General features: G+C 45.3%; 6 protein-coding genes across 6 annotated transcripts; 2 read left to right on the top strand and 4 right to left on the bottom strand.

The window, feature by feature from the left end:
• Positions 1-160: 160 nt before the first annotated feature.
• On the top strand, positions 161-3516 carry LAJ45_06543 (uncharacterized protein; the record flags this gene model as incomplete). Its single annotated transcript, XM_046116106.1, has 6 exons — positions 161-283; positions 352-869; positions 934-1411; positions 1462-2573; positions 2645-2897; positions 2953-3516. The coding sequence occupies 6 exons, from the start codon at positions 161-163 to the stop codon at positions 3514-3516; spliced, it is 3048 nt and encodes a 1015-aa protein (XP_045970767.1).
• A 754-nt stretch (positions 3517-4270) lies between these two features.
• On the bottom strand, positions 4271-8122 carry LAJ45_06542 (uncharacterized protein; the record flags this gene model as incomplete). The annotated part of the gene is made up of 5 exons (XM_046116105.1): positions 4271-7663; positions 7717-7776; positions 7825-7854; positions 7924-8003; positions 8068-8122. The coding sequence occupies 5 exons, from the start codon at positions 8120-8122 to the stop codon at positions 4271-4273; spliced, it is 3618 nt and encodes a 1205-aa protein (XP_045970766.1).
• Positions 8123-8754: 632 nt separating this feature from the next.
• On the bottom strand, positions 8755-11873 carry LAJ45_06541 (uncharacterized protein; the record flags this gene model as incomplete). Its single annotated transcript, XM_046116104.1, has 13 exons — positions 8755-8775; positions 8832-8949; positions 9010-9111; positions 9162-9337; positions 9393-9490; positions 9541-9773; positions 9836-9913; positions 9970-10253; positions 10326-10794; positions 10872-10999; positions 11059-11606; positions 11661-11748; positions 11805-11873. The coding sequence occupies 13 exons, from the start codon at positions 11871-11873 to the stop codon at positions 8755-8757; spliced, it is 2412 nt and encodes an 803-aa protein (XP_045970765.1).
• A 1447-nt stretch (positions 11874-13320) lies between these two features.
• LAJ45_06540 (uncharacterized protein) lies at positions 13321-13811 on the bottom strand (the record flags this gene model as incomplete). The annotated part of the gene is made up of 2 exons (XM_046116103.1): positions 13321-13340; positions 13409-13811. 2 exons carry the CDS (start codon positions 13809-13811, stop codon positions 13321-13323), a joined length of 423 nt encoding a protein of 140 aa, XP_045970764.1.
• A 1586-nt stretch (positions 13812-15397) lies between these two features.
• Positions 15398-17952, bottom strand: LAJ45_06539 (uncharacterized protein; the record flags this gene model as incomplete). The annotated part of the gene is made up of 3 exons (XM_046116102.1): positions 15398-16343; positions 16400-17127; positions 17197-17952. 3 exons carry the CDS (start codon positions 17950-17952, stop codon positions 15398-15400), a joined length of 2430 nt encoding a protein of 809 aa, XP_045970763.1.
• Positions 17953-19888: 1936 nt separating this feature from the next.
• LAJ45_06538 (uncharacterized protein) lies at positions 19889-21076 on the top strand (the record flags this gene model as incomplete). Its single annotated transcript, XM_046116101.1, has 1 exon — positions 19889-21076. The coding sequence occupies one exon, from the start codon at positions 19889-19891 to the stop codon at positions 21074-21076; it is 1188 nt and encodes a 395-aa protein (XP_045970762.1).
• Positions 21077-21174: the final 98 nt, after the last annotated feature.

Below are 21174 nucleotides of genomic sequence, written 5' to 3'. Positions count from 1 at the left end.
TAACAAAAAATAAATCTGCTTGAAATTCTCATGATCCCCAACCACTAGTACAAATTTCAGTGCCATTGGAACACAAAGCTTCAAGGCTAGCTGTTCCGTGTTCTGCCATTCGTCTAACTGAATAACACCATCCTATCAGCGCATTTATAGTACCCCAGCTATGGCACCCAATAAACGTCAGCGCACCTCCATTATAGCAGCTGGTGGGGGTGTTGTCGCTACAAATACTCTCGCCGCTTCACCCCAGACACCATTACACTCAAAGATTTTGGCCCCTTTCAGAGTATGATGATCCCAATTTTAGCTCTATGTTTTTATCGACTTAAAGTTGATCAATCTCACCTATTCTAGGCTCTCGGTCACATCACTTCGACATCTGCGCCAGCGACTCCATTTACTCTTCTTCCATTAGGCAAGACTTTTCAAATCACAACTGCGCTTTCAAACACCCTACAAACCTATGATATCCGACGTTTAAATATCTTATTCGTATCTTCTCCTGCTACTCCCGGTCTCATCCGCCGAGTCATCGCCCATAAGGACCTCGTATACGCTGCCTTCGACGATGAATTGATCCGCGTTTGGATTTTCAAGAGAGGAAAGAAGATCGCTGAACTTGAGCCGGTCAGAACACTGCAAAGTGGAGGTAAACGGGATGGGAGATGGCGAGAGCTCTTGATATTTGGAGACTGGGTTGTTGGCGCTTTCGATTGGGGATTAGTGGTATGGAGGAGGACAACCGGAGAGGTTTATACTGAGATTGAGGTTGTGGGTGAGGTCACGGCTCTTGTGCATCCAAGCACTTTCTTGAACAAGGTTGTTGTAGGGAAAGCGAATGGATCTCTAGAAATTTGGAACGTGAAAACGAGGTATGGCTAGAGCACTCATTCGATTTTTTTCTAGTGTCTCAGATACTAAATTATCATTCTACAGCAAGAAGATCCACACTATACTTTCACCCCTCCCTGCGCCAATAACTTCTTCAAAATCCGCTCCGGCCATAACCACTCTTGTTCAAACTCCAGTGATTTCTATCCTGGCCATTGGATATTCCACTGGAGAGATACATCTTCACAACATTCTCACTGATACCCCATTGTTCACACTAAACTCTGCAATGCCAGGGAGCATTGCAGCGTCATCTCGGGGGAAAAAGCGTGTAACAAGCATTTCATTCTGCACGGATCCAGCAGTTGGTGCTGGCAAAACTAAAAGGGAAGGCGAGGGAGGGGGGAAAATACTTGCGGTTGGAGATGATGACGGAGATGTCACTCTTTGGAACCTCAAGAAACGAAAAGTTGTTGGTGTCATGAGAAACGTGCATGAGGGCCCTTCTGGATCTGGTGTAATCGTGGAATGGTTAGCAGGCCAAAATGTCCTGGTTACCAGCGGAGGAGACAACAGCGTCAAGGTTTGTGCAATTTGTCTTCTCCACAAGTTGAAATACTTATATTCTTTTAGGAATGGATATTTGACTCTCCTCACACAACACTTCCTCGTATCCTTCGATCACGTTCCGGGCACTCTCAGCCAATAACAAGCCTTACATTCTTCTCGCCGGCAAATTCTCATTTCCTTCTTTCATCATCCCTCGATCGTTCCTTCTGGGCTCTTTCCCTAAGGAATGACGCGCAGTCTTTTGAATTCTCTCAAGGTGCTACTGTTAAGAAGGTTACAAAGGCAGCCAAAAATAACCCCGCTACAGCCTCACTCGCGGGGGCAATCTCGGGGGCAAAGGCCGGCCCTATAACATGTATTGCAACGTCTTCAGGCGAAGACGGCGCCGGGAGTGCCGGGAGAGACTGGGAGGGTGTTGTCACAGGGCATAAAGGCGAGCGAGCCGCGAGATGTTGGAGCTTCCAGGGTAAAAAGATCGGACGATGGGTCCTCGAAACTAGGGATCAAGGAGAAGTTAAAAGTGTCGCTATCTCTGCATGTGGCACTTTTGCATTGCTTGGATCAAGCAGTGGCGGAATCGATATGTATAACCTTCAGAGTGGGCTTCATAGACGTCGTTTCCCTGAACCCATGACAGCTTCACAGGCGAAACAGATAAAATCCCAAGGAACTGCACTCGGTCGATTCGGCGTTGCCGGAAAGGGAAAGCATACAAAGACTGTAACTGGCTTGGTTACTGATGCCCTGAACCGTACTGTCATTTCCACTGGGCTAGATGGAAAGATCAAGTTCTGGGACTTTAACACTGGTGTTCTCCTCCATGAGATCAACTGGGAAAGCTTCACAGCGATCACTAGGGCCAAGCTACATCGACACTCTGATCTTCTTGCTGTTTCTTGCGACGACCTGTGTATCAGAATAATTGATATTGAAACACGGAAGGTTGTTCGTGAGCTTTGGGGTGCGGCGGGAAGGATAAGTGACTTCTGCTTTTCTAACGATGGGCGATGGATACTTGGGGCCTCCACAGATAGCATAATTAGGATATGGGATTTGCCTACCGGCCATCTCATCGATGCTGTGCGAACAAGAAGTATAGTTACTGCAATGGCGTTTTCTGGAACCGGTGAGTTTTTGGCAACGGCACATGTCGACAGTGTTGGCGTTGACCTATGGTAAGATAGCACTGGTAATTTGGTTATATATTGCATGACTTCCTATGCTTACCGAAACATCTTAAATATAGGACAAATCGGACACTTTTTAGGCATGTTCCGACTAGACATCTGAAGGACGATGAGATTGTAGATCTCACTTCCCCAACAGCCTCTGGAGAGGGCGGAATCAGTATCATTGAGGCAGCGTTCGAAGATAGCGAGAAAGAAGAAAATAGCACAGGAGTCTACACAACCGCAGATCAATTAAGCGATAAGATGTTGACTATGTCGCTTGTCCCCCGCGCAAGATGGCAAACATTATTGAATCTTGATGTCATTAGGGTAAATTAAACCTACAAATCATTTATCTTGGAACTTGACTAACACAAAATTTTAGCAACGTAACAAACCCAAAGAAGCTCCCAAAGCTCCTGAGAAGGCACCATTTTTCCTTCCTTCCCTCGGAGATAAGGAGGGTCCTCTTGCAATTAAAGGCAGCGATACTACGGATGAATTGGCGACCGTACAAGCGCTCGAAGCTAAAAGGTCTCGTGTCATACGCATGTCCCGCAATGCCGGAGAAAGCGAATTCACGCACCTATTAATTGATGCCAACGGGGACTACACCGCTTTCCTTAATCACTTCAAGACACTCCCTCCCTCTTCGGCGGACTTGGAGATTCGTAGCTTACAGCCCGAGGAGTTGGTGCCGTTTGTTGACTCATTGACTCAAAGATTGAGGAGTAAGAGAGATTATGAGCTTGTGCAAACGTGGATCAATGTATTCTTGAAGTGTCACTCGGAGTCGATTGTTAATGATGTTGGTGCCGAGAGTGGGGAGAGGGGGTTGAGGGCTGCCTTGGGGGAGTGGTCTATTGAACAGAAAAAGGAGGCCAGTAGATTGGCGGAGTTGGTCGGATACTGTGCAGGCGTTGGAGAATTCCTGCGCAGTGGACGCTAGATATGATAAAAATACATAATTCTGATGATGGGGTGCCTTGAGATCAGGTTGACAATTATCAACTACTTGTAAATTTTGGGGCTGTATGAGTAGAAAGTGGATATCATTCTTTTTCTTTTTTTTTGTTTATTAAAAGTTTTAGACCTGTATGTGTTCTTAAACAGTGAATGTTCTCAGCGGTTCACCCAAACAAAATAGTCGATAGACTCGTAATCTTATGAAATATAAACCCCTCTAGAGGAGTGTCGGGAATTGACCCGAATCTCGTCCAGTGTACTCTCACTATAAGAATACGATCGGGACTAAAATATGTATCCTTATTCTGAATTATCCTTTAGCAAGTGAGAGGATGCTAGCAAAACGGCACTTACGGACCAGCCAGTGGTATCCATAACGTGAATATCGCCACTCCCCGGCCTTTTTGAGCACAAATTGGCCCTTGCTATAAGGGTACCGATTTCCGGTACCGAGCGTACCCTTGTAGGGAGGGCCAACTGTAACGAGAAGTTCATGCAATTAATGAGTTAAACAAAAACAAAAAACAAAAAACAGCAATAAGGAGGATAATGGTATATCACTCGATATGTCATACAGTTTGAATAGACATAGAAGCAATCTCAAATTTGCTCTTCTAGTATCACATGTGAGGGTTGGGCTTTAATTGTGTCTACCTAAGTAATATTCCAAGTATACAAGCTATTTGAGGTAGCGGAAACATTATTTACACCAAAACACAAATAACAGTAAAGTACAGTTAATCATCCGCTTCCCTCTTGCTCCTCTTTGACCCACCTCTGCTGCCGCCTCGACCGCCTCGGCCGCCCCCAACCTCACTGTGTCTTCTCTTTTTGCCCTCCTTTGCCCAATATTCATCCTTTTCTTTTTTCTCTCTTGCGGCTTTCATCTCCAAGTTTTCAGCCACCTTTTTTCGGTAAATATCCCTTTTGGCCTCTTTTGCCTCCCTGCGCTTCGCTTCCTTTTCATTCTTCATGGTAGAGATCTTCTGCATTAAATCCCTGGCACGTTTCTCTTCACCGCCTAACACAACCGCACGCTTGCTCGCATATGTCTCTTTCTTCCGCGGCTTCATCTGAGCAATCTGGGAGGCGAAAGGAAGATCTTTCTGAACTGCTCTCGGTACACGGAGAGGGTTGAAGTTCCTCTTCGGGCGCTCAATTTTTCTGTACGCAGAATTTGGAAGGTTTGGTGTTGCGATTGCCATATCTCTCCTCAGCTCTCCAGTCAATCTCATACCCTGCCATAACTTTGCTTCTTCGCCTTTCCCTTCCAGTAATAGATTCGTGACAGGGTTGTAGAATTTCCTAGGTTTGACAGGATACCAGGCTCTCAAGAAGACAATATCACTCATGAGAATTTTGTCCTCAAAAGTGGCTCTGAAATGACCATCTGGTTTTGCAAGTGCTCTCTTAATTTGGCCACGAATTCCAGAGACTGTCCTAATTGCGGCACCTTCAAACTTGGCAACTTCCAGGGATGAAGTAAACATGTCCTTGATGAAAGACGTGTTTTTCCATATTTTATATGGGATACCTGTAAGCTTAAGCTTTTTGACGATTTCAGTGGACTGGTCTACGTTTAGAACGACACCAGTAGCTGAGACGCGGAAACCGGGGGTTTTCGACGAAAGACTTTGAACCGCGCAGAAACCAGTATTTGGTGCGATAAGAGGGCCGTAAAAAGTACCAAAACAGTGCATGTGTTCTGGAGTGTACTTCAACATTCGATTCCTGGTTCTTGAATCTGAAGTAGAATAGACCGGTATACTCTGGAAACGACGCCAACCCAATGAGAAAATCAGGGGATCGTTCGTTTTCAAAATTTTCTTATGCCATCTATGTCTTTTGATCCGAACTTGTAAGAACCCGAATCGATCTTCGGTGGGCGTCAATCCACCGATGAGAATTGGGTATATGGGGTCGAAGTTCGTTACAAACTCGTGCGGGACATTGCTGAGAACCACTCTGGCGTAAGTACCTGCTCGGTAACCCTCTACTCGCACTCGAGTGCCATCGTCCAGTTGTTCAAATTCGGCTTTATTAACGGCTAATTGTTTGGCAATCTTGGCTTTTTGGGCATCGTACCAGTCATCTTCACCAAATCCTTCTTCATCGTCGTCTCGTGTGCCGGTCTTGTCGTTATTGATCCCTTCACGATCCTCTTCTTCGAACCGTAGTTTGAGTTCCTCTTTCTTGCGCGCATTCTTTTCACGCTCCTCTTCCAGAGAAAGTTCTTCATTATCCCCCCCACTTTCCTCCCCCTCTGAGCTGTCCTCATCATCTCCTTCATCGTCATCTTCGTCATCTTCGTCATCTCCTTCATGATCCCCTCCGTGTTTCTCGCCAGTTTCCAAATCCTCAAAGACACCATCTCCTTCGTCATCGTCATCATCTGCAATGCCCTCGAATTCGCCTCCCCCACCTCCTTCTTTTTCATCCAATAGATTCGCGGTAATAAATCTGCTCCGGAGATCTTCCAGAGCTGCTTCCTCGCTCCAGTACTTCTCCAATTTCTCAAAGTCATACATCGGCATGCTCCTGTCCAGGATTTTCTTGGTCTTTTTACCCTTCTGAGTATTAACCTCATCGTCGTCATCCTCATTTTCGACCTTTTTGAAGAAATCCTCTTCATCACTTCCTTGGGATTCAGCAGATTGTTCACTGGCTTCTACAACATCGCCCCGCCATTTCTGAATAACTTGATTAGGTGTAAGAGTCTCATCGTAGAGTAGCCTGCTCAAGCTTGTCGTCCGGCCATTAGGATTGTTTGACCACATTTTCTTTGCGTTATCAGCGAGATTTGATTTCCACTGTGGTACGTCTTCATCGTCGCTTTCTGCTACTTCTGCATCTGATGGCAATTCGCCATCATCGAGAGACCTTTCAGAGACGTCAGACAGTGATCCTAGGTCGGAATCACTATCAGCAAATGCGACGTCGTCAGTGCCGCTCCCAAACTTAGTGATATTGTCTTGGAGGGCTCTTCCGGGCTTTAATGATACTGCTGTGGCCCGGTCATCGTCGCTTGCGTCTTCGTCTCCGAAGAATTCCTCATTTTCTTCCTCTTCATCGTCATCCTCTAGTTCCACAGTATCGTTTTCGTTAGGTTGCTTGTCCAATGCTCTTCCCTTCCTTATATGCTTTCTCCCAACGTTTCCAACGTCTTCGTCGTCATCTTGGACCTTTTTTATCATTTCACCGTTAGAGAACAGTCTTACACCTTCTGCCTCTCCCTTTTTCCCTTTTTGTAGCCCTACGACCAATCTCTCGCCCACACCTTGGCCCTCTGCACCCTCTTCAAAGTTCTGAGATGGAACATTGATGTAAACAGCATCCTTATCAACCAAAACACCACCGACGTCACTCATCGGGGCGTATATTAGTTTTTGTTTTTCGCCTAATCTCCTCCTGCTCTTGCCTTCGGCCTGTGCTCTAGCTGGAGTAGGGCATGGATCCGGAAGTGCCTCAACACTAGCAATCGACAAATCCCCCACACCGGGGATATGCACTCTTCCACCATCTGCTGGAATATTGAGGCCTCTAACATAGCCATACAAAGCGACAGTCCTATCTGTCTTATGGTTCTCTTCTATAGCAACCGGATCTGTCAAGTCGACCATACGATCCGCCAAGAGGTAATAATGGGAGTTTCTCCAGACCAGAGGTCTAGGGTTTTTCATGACAGAGATAAATCTACTTAGATTGTGAATTTCACGATCAGGATATCGTCCATTGATGACTCCAGATAGGTAGAATAATTTTGCTCCCTGGTAGAGCTCCGACCAAAAACGATGCTTCAATCTTTTTTTTGTGGTCCGGAGAACAGATTGGGATTTGAAGAGATCCAAATGAGTAAGGATCCCAAAGATATTTGAGGGCAGACCATGAGTGGCCATGATATTGAGGAATTCCATGGTCTCCATTTCAAATCCGAAATTCCCGTCAATCAAAAGTAATACAATGTCGGCGATCTTAGAGATATCAATCATTGAAGTCAGGGAGTTGTCGCACTCTAAGAATGTCAGGCGGCGCTTCTTGCTTGATACAACTGTTATTGGCCCTTGGATTGCTGTCAACGAATGTTTGGTGTAGCGTTTTACGAGGGATTTAATTAGAGTGGTTTTCCCGGTCTAGGATATTGTCAACCAAGAGTTTAAGGATAAGAGAAGGCTCAATTACTTACCCCCGGGGGACCGACGACAGCGACTATTAATGGTGGTGCTTCCTCGGGGAGGCGATCCACCTAAAAATATCAGTACTATGAAAGATGAAAGATACGAAGCGTTCTTACCATGGGCACGTGAAGACGCTTCTCTTTGACCTAAATTTTAGCAATATATCAGTACAGCTTCTCAATCATAATCGCCGCGCCATAATTTGAAAAGCGCACATCATGGGATCTTGTCGCTTGTTTTTGAAGCTTCCCGGGATTCGCAAATGCAAAAGCCTTCGGATTCTGCCCTTTCTCTCCTGTGTTTTGAGATTAGCAAAAAAAAAAAAAAGCGTACGTAGGTCTCATCCGGAATAAACCTACTAGTGAACTTCTTCTTCTCTTTTGGCTTTCGGTGGGTTTTGTTTGACTGATCCATTGCGCCTTCAAGTGTTGGAATTCCAGTGGAGAGGTTGCGGCTCAGTTGCGAAAAGAAGATCTCAAACTTTTTTTTGACAGTAAAAAAAGCCCTAACCCATGGCTGACGCTAGGCCAGATTGGGCCTAACACTAGATATCCTCAACACCATGTGAAGCTCGATTAAGCATGTGGACGTCATAAAGTTGCAACCCAATATGTCGGACGGCCAAGATTCTGAGGATTTCGTACGGAATAAAAAAAAGGGATATCTATCTAGAAGAAATCTATAATTGTAAAATACATGTATCTATCTTGCAGTAGAAGAAATTATACAAAGGGCCTGGCACATCAAGTTATAACTAGCATACACATACTACATGTATACAAGTAGGTGTAGTTACATGTACTTTACATGGAATAAGAGCCAAACTAAAACTACATGTACATGTACATCTACATGATTACAACTTGTTCGCAGTGCTTTGATTCTGAGCCGGCTGAATCGGTCGCCGCATACTAACGGGCCATCTAAATTCTAGGTTTAAAGAAATACCGTTATTATGATTATTGGCACTATTAAATACATCGCTAACCACAGGGCACTATAATAAATTACGACTATCTATACACCGATCCTTACAACCCCACCCGTTATGATAATTCGGCTGAGAGCTATGATACTGACTGTTAGTGATAAATGAACGACTAAAAACAAGGAAAGTACTTACAGTTTTTTCGATCCCAGCTGATGTATAGTCATCTCTTTTCATAAGATACGGCTTAAGCAAGTGTGGTTTCACCCGGGAGAGAACGCCGTCTCTCATGCGTTCTTTTATGGCATTGGGTCTATCGAAAATGTCAGTCCCACCTTTTTAGCCCTAATGAAATAGTCGAGTGGGTACGTACCTCACAACGAAAAGGTTTCCAATCTCATGGAGCAATTCAAAGCTTTCTTTGAGTGCTGCAACACCCCATTTACCAACAATGTCATGGTACTTGGTAATATCCCTTTTGTATAATTAGTAACTTCCCCACGGATTTAGGGCAAATAGTCTTACTTCGATAGCATGATACCACCCGCTTGGTTAACCTGATACTTCTTCAAGTGGTCAAGCAGAAGCATTCTGAAACCAGAACCGATCTCATTCAAGAATCCGTCTAAATTTGCGCCATCAAGGGACTCTTTGGCAACTTCATACACCTTCTGGAGGAAAGCGCAAACCGTTTGACAAGCCTTATATCTGGGTGAGCTAAACCCCCACTAAGAGATATTCCCCATATTTACTTACTGGCGTTTGAAGAGTTGTCAAACTGACTTCATCGTCCTTCGGCTTGAAATCCGATTTTTTCTGTTTGCTAAGCAATACTGTGACGTAGCTTATTACCACTTCATACCATTAGTAATCGCTTAAAAGTCCTTGAATATTGGTAACATACTATCAACAGTCCTTTGAATAATATTATTCACTTTCTGTTCCAGATTTGCCAGTGTAGTGTTTGTTAACTTGCTCATTTCTCTTCTAACAGTAAGAGAAGTTTGGGCCAGGGGAATCAAGGCTGTATTGATGAAAGAAAACATCAAATGCATAATTGTGGTAGCGGGCTTTATCTCCAAAAAGTAGTTTAGATCTGGTTCTCCTTTTGTCTGACCTTCAGCAGTTTCCAAGGCACTTATAAACATTTCTCTGTCAGCTAGGACCAAAACTCCACTTGAAAATCGGTGTGTACTTACGCATCAAGGGCAGTGTCCAAGTACATAGTTCGCATGTTGTCGATTAAGAGATTCAATAGTACGGTGACGTCCTTCGGCCTATGAACGGAATGAGTATTTGGCAACCCCCCAGGAAATAAAAACATTAATCATACGTATCAGCCGGAGTGCTCAGCTCAAGACTTCTCCCAACGGCCTCGGCCAGCCACTTTAGCATTCTTTTCGCCGATTCTACGTTTAGTTTACCATCCGTTTCCGATATGACGACTTCCGACAATTGGCCGGTTTTCCCAGATTTACGCTCGAGGCCGATAATTCGGCTAAGTGCATCGCTTTGGGATTTTCCAAGATCGCTATCAAGAACTTTCTCAATTGCCCTTTCTCGTGATTTTTTCAATCGGTCAAGAACTCCGAGATTTTGTTCCTTTTTCCGTTGTTCCTGGGTACGCAGTTTGATGAGTTTCCAAATCGACTCAAGCCTCTCTCCACGAATGTCTGGCAGGGAACGAACATGAAACATGCCAAATTTCAATAAGATCCCGGAATAGAGTTGCTCCAGAGATTCCTTTTCTTTCTCCATATATCCTCTGTCCTGGAGGAAAGGTACAAATAGTTCTTCGACATTCTGGTCAATTAGCACAGTCGTAGTAGACGATAAGGGCCCGGGATGCTCTGTCAAGCCGTGTGCTTTGAGGTCATCTGCTAAAGTATTGACGCATGCCCTAGATGCTTGTAATGTACGGAGGAATGCTAATGGTGACAAAGTGGATGTCTTATCTAGAACCATCTCAAGCCTCTGCTGTAGCGACTGTTGGAATACACGCTGTAGGAATGTACCAAGCACTTGCTCTGGGAAGGGGAAAACATCCTTTATAGTGATAGACTCCGCTTTCATTACGTCTCGTATCTCATTTACCAAGGCCATCAGACTTGGCTCAAGTCCTGGTGAACCTTCATCAGGGTCGGATAACTTTTCCTCCCTACAATATTGTCAACAACTTAAGCCCAAGGATCCATAGCGGCACTGTTTTTAGTAAGATAGAAAGCAAATTCTCACACTGTGGTTTCAATAACAACTTCCCCAGCATTTATCTTTCCAGTTGCGATAAAAAAGTCCATTTGATTAAGGAAATTGCTAATGACAGAATTGCCGCCATTGAAATCATGGAGCACTTTTGCACATCCCTGATAACATTGTCAGTTTCCAAACCCTCCAAAAGCCTTAACCTGGAGAAAGATTCGACCTTCATAGATTCGATATTGAACTTCCTATAAGCATCGTCAAATTGTCTTAAGAGGTCTTGTTCCAATGTCTCTGAAAATGCCTCTATAAGCTCTTTCGTCCGAGGATTCGTTCCAGGGCCTTCAGTCCTTTTGACGATCAAACTCAATTGCCTGCTAACGACAGCACACCTGATGCTATCCTCAATTCTGCCTGTCCTCCTCAAGCTCTCCAATCTTCCCATATCTCCTCTACTAAATTCAGTATAGCATTGTATCAAAAATTTGGCGTCCTCCGCTCTCTGACGTTGTTTATCAAGCGCTTCTAGCTGCCCTCCAATTCTTACTGCCATACCTCCACCATCAGATATACTGCTGTCCAGGCGTTGAAACTCGGCTAAGGTAGAGTTAAATTTAAGGCCTAAACGCTCCAGAGTACGACTGTGGTCAATTTCTGCCCGACGTACTCCTTCCTTCAATTCTGATTCCTTTTCTGAAAGTGTCTCGTCTAGGTCTTTGAGGCGTTCTAGGGCGGCCTCGAACGTGCGAATATAGGGCTTTGGATCGAAAGCTATAGTAAAGTTAGCTCCTAAACTTATACTCAGTCTTCTAATACACTATTCACCATTAGATGGGACCCCGGAGCGGCGGTTGATAGCTCTACTGGTTTCTGTAAGGCCCTCTATGAAGTCTTTGACAATGAAGTCTTTGCTCTGGCTAGGCGTCAGTAGATCTCTCCCTGGACCATGAACGTTCTAGCTAGACTGACCGAAAATGTTGACAACGAGAATGCCGCGGGCTTTGGGTAGATTGATCGCGATCCTTCAGTGTTGTTCATCTTGTCGGTCTTAAAGATCGGTAGTGCTCGAGTGCTGTGGTTGCTTATCGTCAAACGCGGCTTCAAGGGTGGACTACCTAGCTACATGTAGTCAGGTGACCAATTAAGGGCATCACAAAACATGCCAAGATTATCACAGCTCTATATCTACTGTTAGACACCTCAAGATTATGGAATTTGAAACCTAGATCTGTACTTTCTACGTGCAAATAGAATTAACTAAAGATCATCCTTTCCACAAGCCGTATTTTTGATTTTTAAACTAAAACTAGGAATGAAACACTGCACACGGCGCGTTGCGGGCACAACCCCCGGTCACAGCCAGAGACAGACCTGTTTTTTTTGTTTATCGAGCTATCAACATTACCCAATTCAATCAACATTATCACGATCATTTAAGTTCCTATTCCAAGACTAGAAAGAATGGCCTTTCGATCAAACGCAAGTCTCAATACTCCCCTATAAACCACTTCCTTACTAGCCTTTTCACGCCCTATCCCCATTTGTGGAGGCAATATGCTTCAATGGGTAGTACCAGCCGACATCTACTACACCCTAACTTCTTAGCAAGCTGAAGCATATTTTGGTTTTTCCTAATACATTATATCGATCCAGAAAATTTCCAGTCTCCGTCCTCAAAAGGGCCCACCCATGTCGGCTTTTCACAAATGATAGTTCATTCCGGATCTTGTTCTCCCAGTCAGCGCAAAAACAAAAACAACAACAAAGGGGGTTTCTACCAATTTGGACCACCTGAAGTCTCAGGTCTAAAATTTCTTGATTACAATGTAGTCACTTGTACTAAACCCTGGCCCCCGTGAGCTCACTACAATTGAATACATGTACTTATTTACATGCGGTGGTCGGGATATCGCATGGAGTGAAGGGTCTAGCTTCTGCATAGCCCAACCTAAGGGCTTTCTTCGGGTTGATGGCTTTGAATGAGAGGAAGATAATGACCGTGTTTCCTTGTCTGTGCACCGATTCATTGCGTCTGTTCTGTTGAGGCAAAGTGCAGAAATACTTGGTGCTGGTTTGCTGGATTTACTTCACCAAATATCCAAATAACACCAAAGCTCAAAGAATTTTGTTATGCATGGAGGATCAACATTACTACTAATGGAAATCCTCGAGACTGATCAATATCCTTCAGCCAATTGTCAAAGGAGATCGAGTTTTTGCGGTACACCTTTTTAGATCCGATTATTCAAGAGGCTCATTTATTCAGAGATTTTAGCCAACCGCAAAATCGCTGAGATGAGAATGAGTAATGGATTGATTTGTTATCAGTGACAAAGAGTTTTGATGATTTCTATTACACCTACACATGTAAGCCTGGTATTGATGTAATTCTCCGGAATTCCCAGTAGGAATTAAATGTCTGTAGATACTTGATTGATCCAGAGCATACCCAAAAGAAATATTCCATTAAAATAGCGATATGTTATCACTCGTTATCATCCTCCACTGCCATAAGCGTTAGGAAAATGTATAGCAAAACCTGCTGAGTGGATAAAATAATGGTTGAAACATACCAATGACATCCATATTTTTAAAGACGCCCTTCGTCTTTTTATCTGCCCCACTACTTCCTCCTGCATGTTCCCTATCTTTTTCCCTCTCGTTTCCATTCGTAGCTGACTCTCCATCCTCTCTCTCCTTGCCTTTCCCCTTTCCGTCTTTTCTCCCCTTCAAAGATGGGGCTCGACCAATTCCCGAGTATCCTATCGGCGGAACACTTCGACCCTCGTAGTATGGTCGCCAATTATCCTCCTCGTACAAATGCATGAAGGTACCACTTGGGTTCTCGTGAAATGTTGGCAGAACTGGGAATTCGGGAACAGGCTCTCGACGAGGTAGCGGAATGTAAAGCCGAGGGTGGGGATTCGCCTCTTGCGCGGGCTTCTTTCCCCAGAAAATGCTGGGTGCACAGCCCATCTTGTTAAATATCCAGCACTGTGTTGTGAATTGTGGGCCTTGGGAGCTAGCAAGAATCGGTAAGATTGATGAGGAGAGTGTTTTCTGATGGACTCTTCATGATTTGGTGAATACCTATGTTTATGGTAGTTGAAGTTCACGAATTCAAAGGGGGGCTCTTGTGGAATTCTATTGCTCTTTCCTGCAAACATTGACAAGATCACATCATATGCTATCACTCGTGACTGTGCCACCCGTGCCACAGAAAACACGTGCTACAGGCTATCAGATGCAAATAAATACATGTAGTTACTAACCTAACCCGTTGAGGCAGACTGTTGACAACAATAATTTCGATGTGTTATTATTTCTTCATTATTGGATGCTCCCACTCAAAGCTGAAATTCAACAGGCGATAGTACTCGTAAATTCATGAAGTTTCCGAACACGACTGCTATTGCATACCATACAAAAAAGCGCCAAATCCACCTTTTTGTATGTCATGCAATATTAATCGTGTTCGGAAACGCTATGAAGCTACGAGTAGTGGATTCTCACAGTGTGCCATAGCCCGGAATTTCCAAGCACCATGTGCATGAATAGTATCATAATGATAGGTATTAACAAATAGTAGATCATTACAATGACGCATAAGTCGGCCTGCAGATCGGAGTTCATTTATCGATCACAATGTAAACAAAGGACTGCAGCTAACAAAACCAAAACAAGATCACGGAAATTAAATGTGTATTGTTTTCGGTGTATTCGAAAAGGTTCGTTAAATATCGTTACAGATAACAGCAATACTCGACAAATTTGCTTCCGAGTGTCCGCCTCCAAAAAAATAAAAAAACCACCATGCCACCCATGTAAACTGGTCCATCGGCGCTTCGGAGCTATGGAAGGATACCATAGCTTGGAAGATAATAATGCACCGCACCGAACGGTATACTAACAAACGCTGAAAGTATAAACAAGAAACGAACTTGCCAATGAAAAACGAGCACCGAGAAAGAAGGGGACTGGTATAAAGGAGATCGTTAAAGGAGGTATGGCAAAGAAAAGAGAAACGAAAGAAAAACTCCGAAGAGGCGCCATTGCGAAGGAAAACAGCAAAGGACATCTCTATATAGACAAGTTAACCAAAATACTGGAAAATAAAAAACCACATGTACCAACCAAAGTTAAAGATAGAGCAAGTACGCAGGAATAAAGTAATAAACAAAACAGAGAAGACACCGCCCAAAATCCACATGAGTAAAAAACACAAGACGCAGGACTCCCGTTGTAAGATTTTTATAAGAGTTCCCAATGTTAGTGTTTCGTCATCACTATCCTCAGTCGCCCGATAAGGCATCGTTCCTTTCGTCCCAATGACGGCAATGCAGAAATGAAATAGAGAATAATGCTGGTAAGAAAATGTGTCAGAAGTAAAGAGATGACATAGGAAATAGAAGATTCGTCTAATCGTCGTAAATAGTGCACAATCAGCCGCCTTGGAACGCAGCAAATGACTTAAACCCAGAAAATACTCCAATCACACCAAAAAAAAAAAAAAAAGAAAGGGAAAGGGATATAAAACTTAGAAATAGATAAAAATAGATAATTTAGTAAAGCCACTCTCCACTTTCGGCTCCACCATTGCCCTGGTCGAAGCTTAATCGTGGGAGCTCAACTTTAAGCTCTTCCTGCTGTTGTTGTTGCGCGAGCTCCTTCTTCTTCCTCCGCTCTCTTCTCGCCTCTTTGTCATTAACCTCTTTGTGATGGTAGACTCGCTCAAACCTTGGCCCGAACCGTACATCGGCCACCTCCCAATCATCAGCAGCGGCAGCGGCAACCCATGTCTTAAGCCCCTCGTGGAGAGCTGTATGAAGTTTTTCCTTGCAGGTCCGTAAACTGCCACCCAGTGCTTTTTCCCACCCAGAATTTCGGAGATCAAGTCGAAGATTGTTCCTCTGTTCTCTGGTTTCCAGACTCGCAATACATGCGTTCAAAAGATCCAAATGATTGGCAAGATAGTTTGTTGCCTCCCATTCGACCCCACCCACATATGGGGCGGCTGGAACCGGTGGGCGTTCAGCGGGGAAGTGAAGTGAAATGTAGCTTTCACGTTCACTAGCGGGGTTGTAGGAGGTCGGAAGAGGAATTACATTTGTCCCATGCAGGAAAATCCAAAAGACTTCTTTAGTAACATTAACGACCTCTTTGCACCATCTCTTGTAAGGTCTTCTTGTATGTGCTGCTTCAATGAATTCGATTGGACGTTTGTCTTCGTTTGGAAGTTTATCCGCAAGGTATTCCAAGATTCGGCGAGCTCGTTCAGGACGTTGACTAACAGTTGCAGTAGAAAGATGGGTGAAAAGCAACTGAATGATGAGGCCACGAGTGGTGAATTCTGATGGGCCCTTTTTCTCCTCATCGAATAACAGCTCAATTAGACGTGGAAAGACTGTTTCCTCCATATCTAATAGCTTTCTGAGAGCTGATGTGGCGGTGCAGAGAGCTTTAAGACAGAGAAGGAGCTCGTGAAGCAACATATCCTCATGCTCCTCCCTAGACAGTACAGTTAATATCTAATCTTTGATCATAGGTCAAAATGTGATAAATACCTCCATTCAACACCGAGAACACGTTCAAGGACACCCCAAACCGCCTGCATACCCCCCAACTCAACGAATTTTTCCACCCATTTTAGACGTTCGTTTCTCAGAATCAGTCTGAGCTTATGTAATTTAGCGACTTCAACGTCCTTCATACCCCTTTCACCGCTCCCTGAAGGGCCCTTTCCATCAATGTCTTCTGCAAACATCTTGTTGCCCATGTTCTTTGGTATTCCAGCTTCCTCTAGCCACTCGACCCATTCTTCTGGTATGAGAGTTGCTACCATTACTTGAGGCGTAGGACCATTATTCATGGCCGAGGCTGCTGTAACAGGCGGAAAAATCACACCCTTTACTCTCATACTCTTTTCAAGAGGGGGAGCTACCTCAGCAGTCTTCTTTTTGGCAGGCGAGCTTGGTGCCGTTGTTGTACTAGAATGTTCCTTTTCTCTTGAAGTGCCAACAAATGTGCGACTTCTTGGACGGGCTTTCTTAACAGGACTTGGCGGTGCTGGTGGACTCACATCCAATCCTTTGGATGATTTTGGCCTAGCCTCGGTCTTCATGTTATGTGATGTTTGAGGTCTCTTCCCAAAGATACCCATGCCCGCAAAAGATGCGGTGTTCTTTTCCGCGGATTTCTCCATCTGAGCCTCCTTACGAATGAACTCCTGTTTAACCCTAATATCAAGACTGCGCATGCGATCGCGCATGTTCGTTGGGACGCCGCGGGAGTCCTGTTACAGCTAGTATTAGCAGGCATGATTTTTTACCGAGTGATAGAACATGAAGTGTGGATAACAAACAAGTAATGCTTCAAACGCAATATCAATGCCGGCCAAATCTAACCCTGCACCAGTTTTCTCGCTCTTCAGGCTACCTTGACTGCTGGTTGATGAATTCTTGCTGCTGCTGCTGCCGCTGCCGTCCTTGGATGCATCAGGTCGCTTCTTTTCCCAGCCCTCTCGTAGCTCGAGACTGGTCCTTCTTGGAGAATCTGCACTATGCCCAGTTGAAGCTTCTAATGAGGGTATATAGGCGCTCTTTGGTCTTTGCTTGGCAATGCTGTTTGTCGTATTTTTAGGAACCAGTGTAGGCTGTTCGTTTGGTTTATAAAAATTCCGCTGGGATGCAGGTGTGTATTCACTCGGGGTATATTTCTTAACGAGCTCTTCTGTGTTGCCCCGAAGGTGTTCAGTACTAGCCCGATGTTCAGTACTGGTGCGCTTGTCGGCAATGTCTCGTTTCTTAGGGCTCAGTGAGGATGAGGATCCCGTGGAGGAGCCAGACGAGCGCGGCGCAGGGGGCAGTGGTAATGTAGGTAGAAGATTACGAGAAGTTCTTGAAGACTGCTGAACCGTTCGCGGATTAGTTGTAGGAACATTTCCAGATCTGGAACCTTGCGCATGCGGGTGATTTTGCGGCAATGTGAAAAGCGGTAGCCCAGGGGTATTGCTAGGCCCGTTACCAACAGAGTTAGGCTCCGTGACAAACCCGGAGCCTGCAGAAGAACTAGGGGTTAGTTCCGGAGTTGGTCTTTGGTTCTCTTTATCTTTGAACATAGTTTTGAGATCATGCAAAGATTTTTTGTTTTTATGACCCTTCAGAATAGAAAAATCAATCGTGCTCCTAGACTTATTCGGCTTTTTTTCGGGTTTCACAGAATTATGATCGCCATGAAGGAGGTCTAACACTGTTCCTCTGAGATCTAAGCTCTCTCTTATAGACCTAGTGGGGGAACCCGCGGCCGTAGCATCCTTCTTCGTCGTGAAAGACGAGATAGACAGCGAAGAAAGAGACCGTTTGTGACGAGCGTGTTGAGCAAAGGGGGCTTGCGGCGGTTCCAAAGGTGGCAAAAAGGTTGAGGTATCGAGAGGTGGTAACTGTGGGGGGGGTACACGAGAGCTGCCGACCATATAGGTGTTAAGAGGGTTGGAAGTAGTGGTGGATTGAGACGCAGTTTTTTTGTGGGAGGACTTGTTGGGGGAAACAATCGATTTGAAGATCGAGGTGGCTGTCCGTTTATGGTTAGGTGCGATAGGTGGGGGAGCCGTGATAGTTGATACCGGTGCCATCGCGGGAGCCATCTCGGTTGGAGAAGTTATAAAAAAAGTGTGGGTAGCCGTACTTTGATGTTTGTATCCAGATTGCAGAGTCTAAACAAAGGCGGGGGGGACTGAGCAATTGCAGATGCAATTGAAACGAATATAGCCAGCCAGCTCTCTGAAGACCTGCTCAGAATAAAGTACGAAATAAGGACAGAATCGCGAAATTTGGGGCAGAGTGTGGGGAAGGTAAGTTAAGGTAAGGAAGGCGATGGACTGAAAAGCAAAGGGGCAGGCGGGAAAGGGGCTGAAGAAACCCGTTGAGACACCACAGAAGTCAACAACAAAGATTCAGTCAAGCGAAGGAACGATATGATGCAGTCACGGGGGGGTTGAACAAGGAAGAAGGGAGAAGGGGAGAAGGGAGGAATGGATAGAGTAGACGGGGAACCGAGGGGATAAGTAACAAACCGGACACCAGAATGTACCCAAGCTGCGAGGTTCTTGCAGGTCCCGCCCGTTGTTTATCACACTGAGCTGGCAGGGAGGGCGCGGCTCTATTGCGGTTGCCACAGTAACAAACTTCAGCCCCGCATCCAAACAGATCCAAAGCCCATCCCTCCATTCCGCATAGGGGTTAGTCTGATCAGGCTGTGGTCGTCTCCCAGCAACCGGCACCCCTCTGTTTTTTTTTTTTTCGTTGTTATGGCACTGTTGTTGGCATCTCATGCTGTCCTCCTCTTCTGCTGCATGCACTGCATCTCTCAACGGCCTGTCAACCATTCCGTCGCTTCTCGTTTGTCCATTTCTTATCAAATCAGAGTGCTCGAAAGAGAAGCCGTCCCGCCGCCGAGAGTGCACAATGTAGAAACAAGCTTAGACATGGGACACTTAAAGAGGGATCTCTACCTAGCAGAGTTCAGAGCCCGGAGAGAATCCACGCTACTAGAGAGCTATAGCGGCACTACCATACTCTATTCTACTCTGGACGAACATGTGCACTTCTATCCACTGGTATTTTACTCTAGATTGAGAAGTACCTACATGAACCCGTAAGAGCAACCCCCAACCTAGCAGGGTGGGATGTTTACGTGGTGTCCTTCGAGTCTGCAGAACGACATGTATTGGTAAAACACTACCGTAAATACCGGTTATACGAGACTGCATTTATACCTGGATACATGTACAGTGGCCCTACAGCATCGACGCACTGACTTAACTCGAGGGGTTCCAGGCTAATGGTGATACGCATACCCTCTTAAATCTTTGCCTGCACCTTATTCAGGAACCAAAAAAAGCAAGCATGTAATTCGGTTGTCTGGGGAGCGAGTCATCATGCTGTCAACGGCGGGACCACACTAAAGAGAGGAGCCACAAGAATGGAACTGGAACAATAATAATCACCCCAGACAAGACTTTGAACAGCGAAGAATCCCCCCCCCCAACTCCTATGATGACAGAGACCTCCCCTCCGCCTTCAAGTTACCGAACTGCCGAAGAAGGATCTTTTGCCGGGGATCTTCCCGACTCATCAGCAGCATCAGGCGATTCCGTTACTCGGGTCAGCTCTGGGAGAACAATCCTCCTCCTCGGTGCCCCCCGTGCGTCCACCCTTCGAAATCTGCCGTTGATAGACTTCGACAGCGATGACAACAACAAAGAGGACCTCCCCGCTTTCTGGGGCCAAACCAGCGGCAATGTGGATCATGTGACATCAACCTCCCTGCCAATCCCCTCCGCTACGGAACATCCCGCGGTTTGGCGAATATTACCACTGAAGCGAAAATACCTACATACCGGGTTTTCACAGCGTCCTGAGGTCCACACCCCTACTCATCTACGTCGAGAAGAGTTCAGCCAGGACTACAACTCTTCTATTGACCCCTCTTCGACTACTTCCACGAATGGAGACGACGATCTTAACCGCTCATTCGCGGTTCATAATATGCCCTCTTCCCCAGTCGCCGGCCCGTCAGATCTCGAAGCCTCCTTTACTAGTACCGCCGCTGCCTCATCTTTCTCGTCAATCACAGAAACTCCAGCTCCACCTCCAATGCTCTCAATTATACCTTCTATGGCATTGACCAATTTGCAGAACCTCCCAACTGCGAGCTACCTTAAATCTATTGTCCCCCAAACAATGAGTATTTCAGCAATCGTCGGGATAATACAAATCTTCGAGCCACGCACATTTACCACGAAACGTTACGGCACGCAACTAACCATACAGACCCTCTTGGTGGGCGATGAAACGTCTGCTGGCTTCAAGTTGGACCTATGGCTACCCAACGGGAAGCTTACATCCGCAGGTGAAGCCTTTGTAGCCACTGTCGATTCACTGCGCGTTGGAGACATCATACTAGTTCAGAACATGGCACTTGGCTTTTGGGACAACCGAGTCAATGGGGCAACATTGCGTAAAGATCGCACTCGGATCGAGTTGATATATAGAGTCAATTACTCTGGTTCAAGGGAAAGACAGCAGTGGAGAGCCGTAGATCTAGAACGTGTATCGGAAGATAGAAGCGGCGTTGAAAAGGTCAAGAGGGTTCTGGAGTACGTAAGAAACTTTGTTGAGAGGCCGGCAAAAAAGATAAAAAAGAAACCCGTTGAAGTGTATGAAGAGGAGGAAGACACTTAATTACTGGTGATACACGGTGCAGTACACAGCTCTGTAGGTGTTTAAGACTTGAGCTCCCGCAAGCAATAACTATTAATTGACCATATCTGGCACAAACT

Source organism: Morchella importuna, assembly GCF_003444635.1.
Source record: "Morchella importuna strain M04M26 chromosome Unknown Morimp01GS019, whole genome shotgun sequence".
Taxonomy (NCBI): domain Eukaryota; kingdom Fungi; phylum Ascomycota; class Pezizomycetes; order Pezizales; family Morchellaceae; genus Morchella; species Morchella importuna.
The sequence above is the reverse complement of the archived record's forward strand: the minus strand, read 5'-3'. Positions and strand labels throughout refer to the sequence as shown.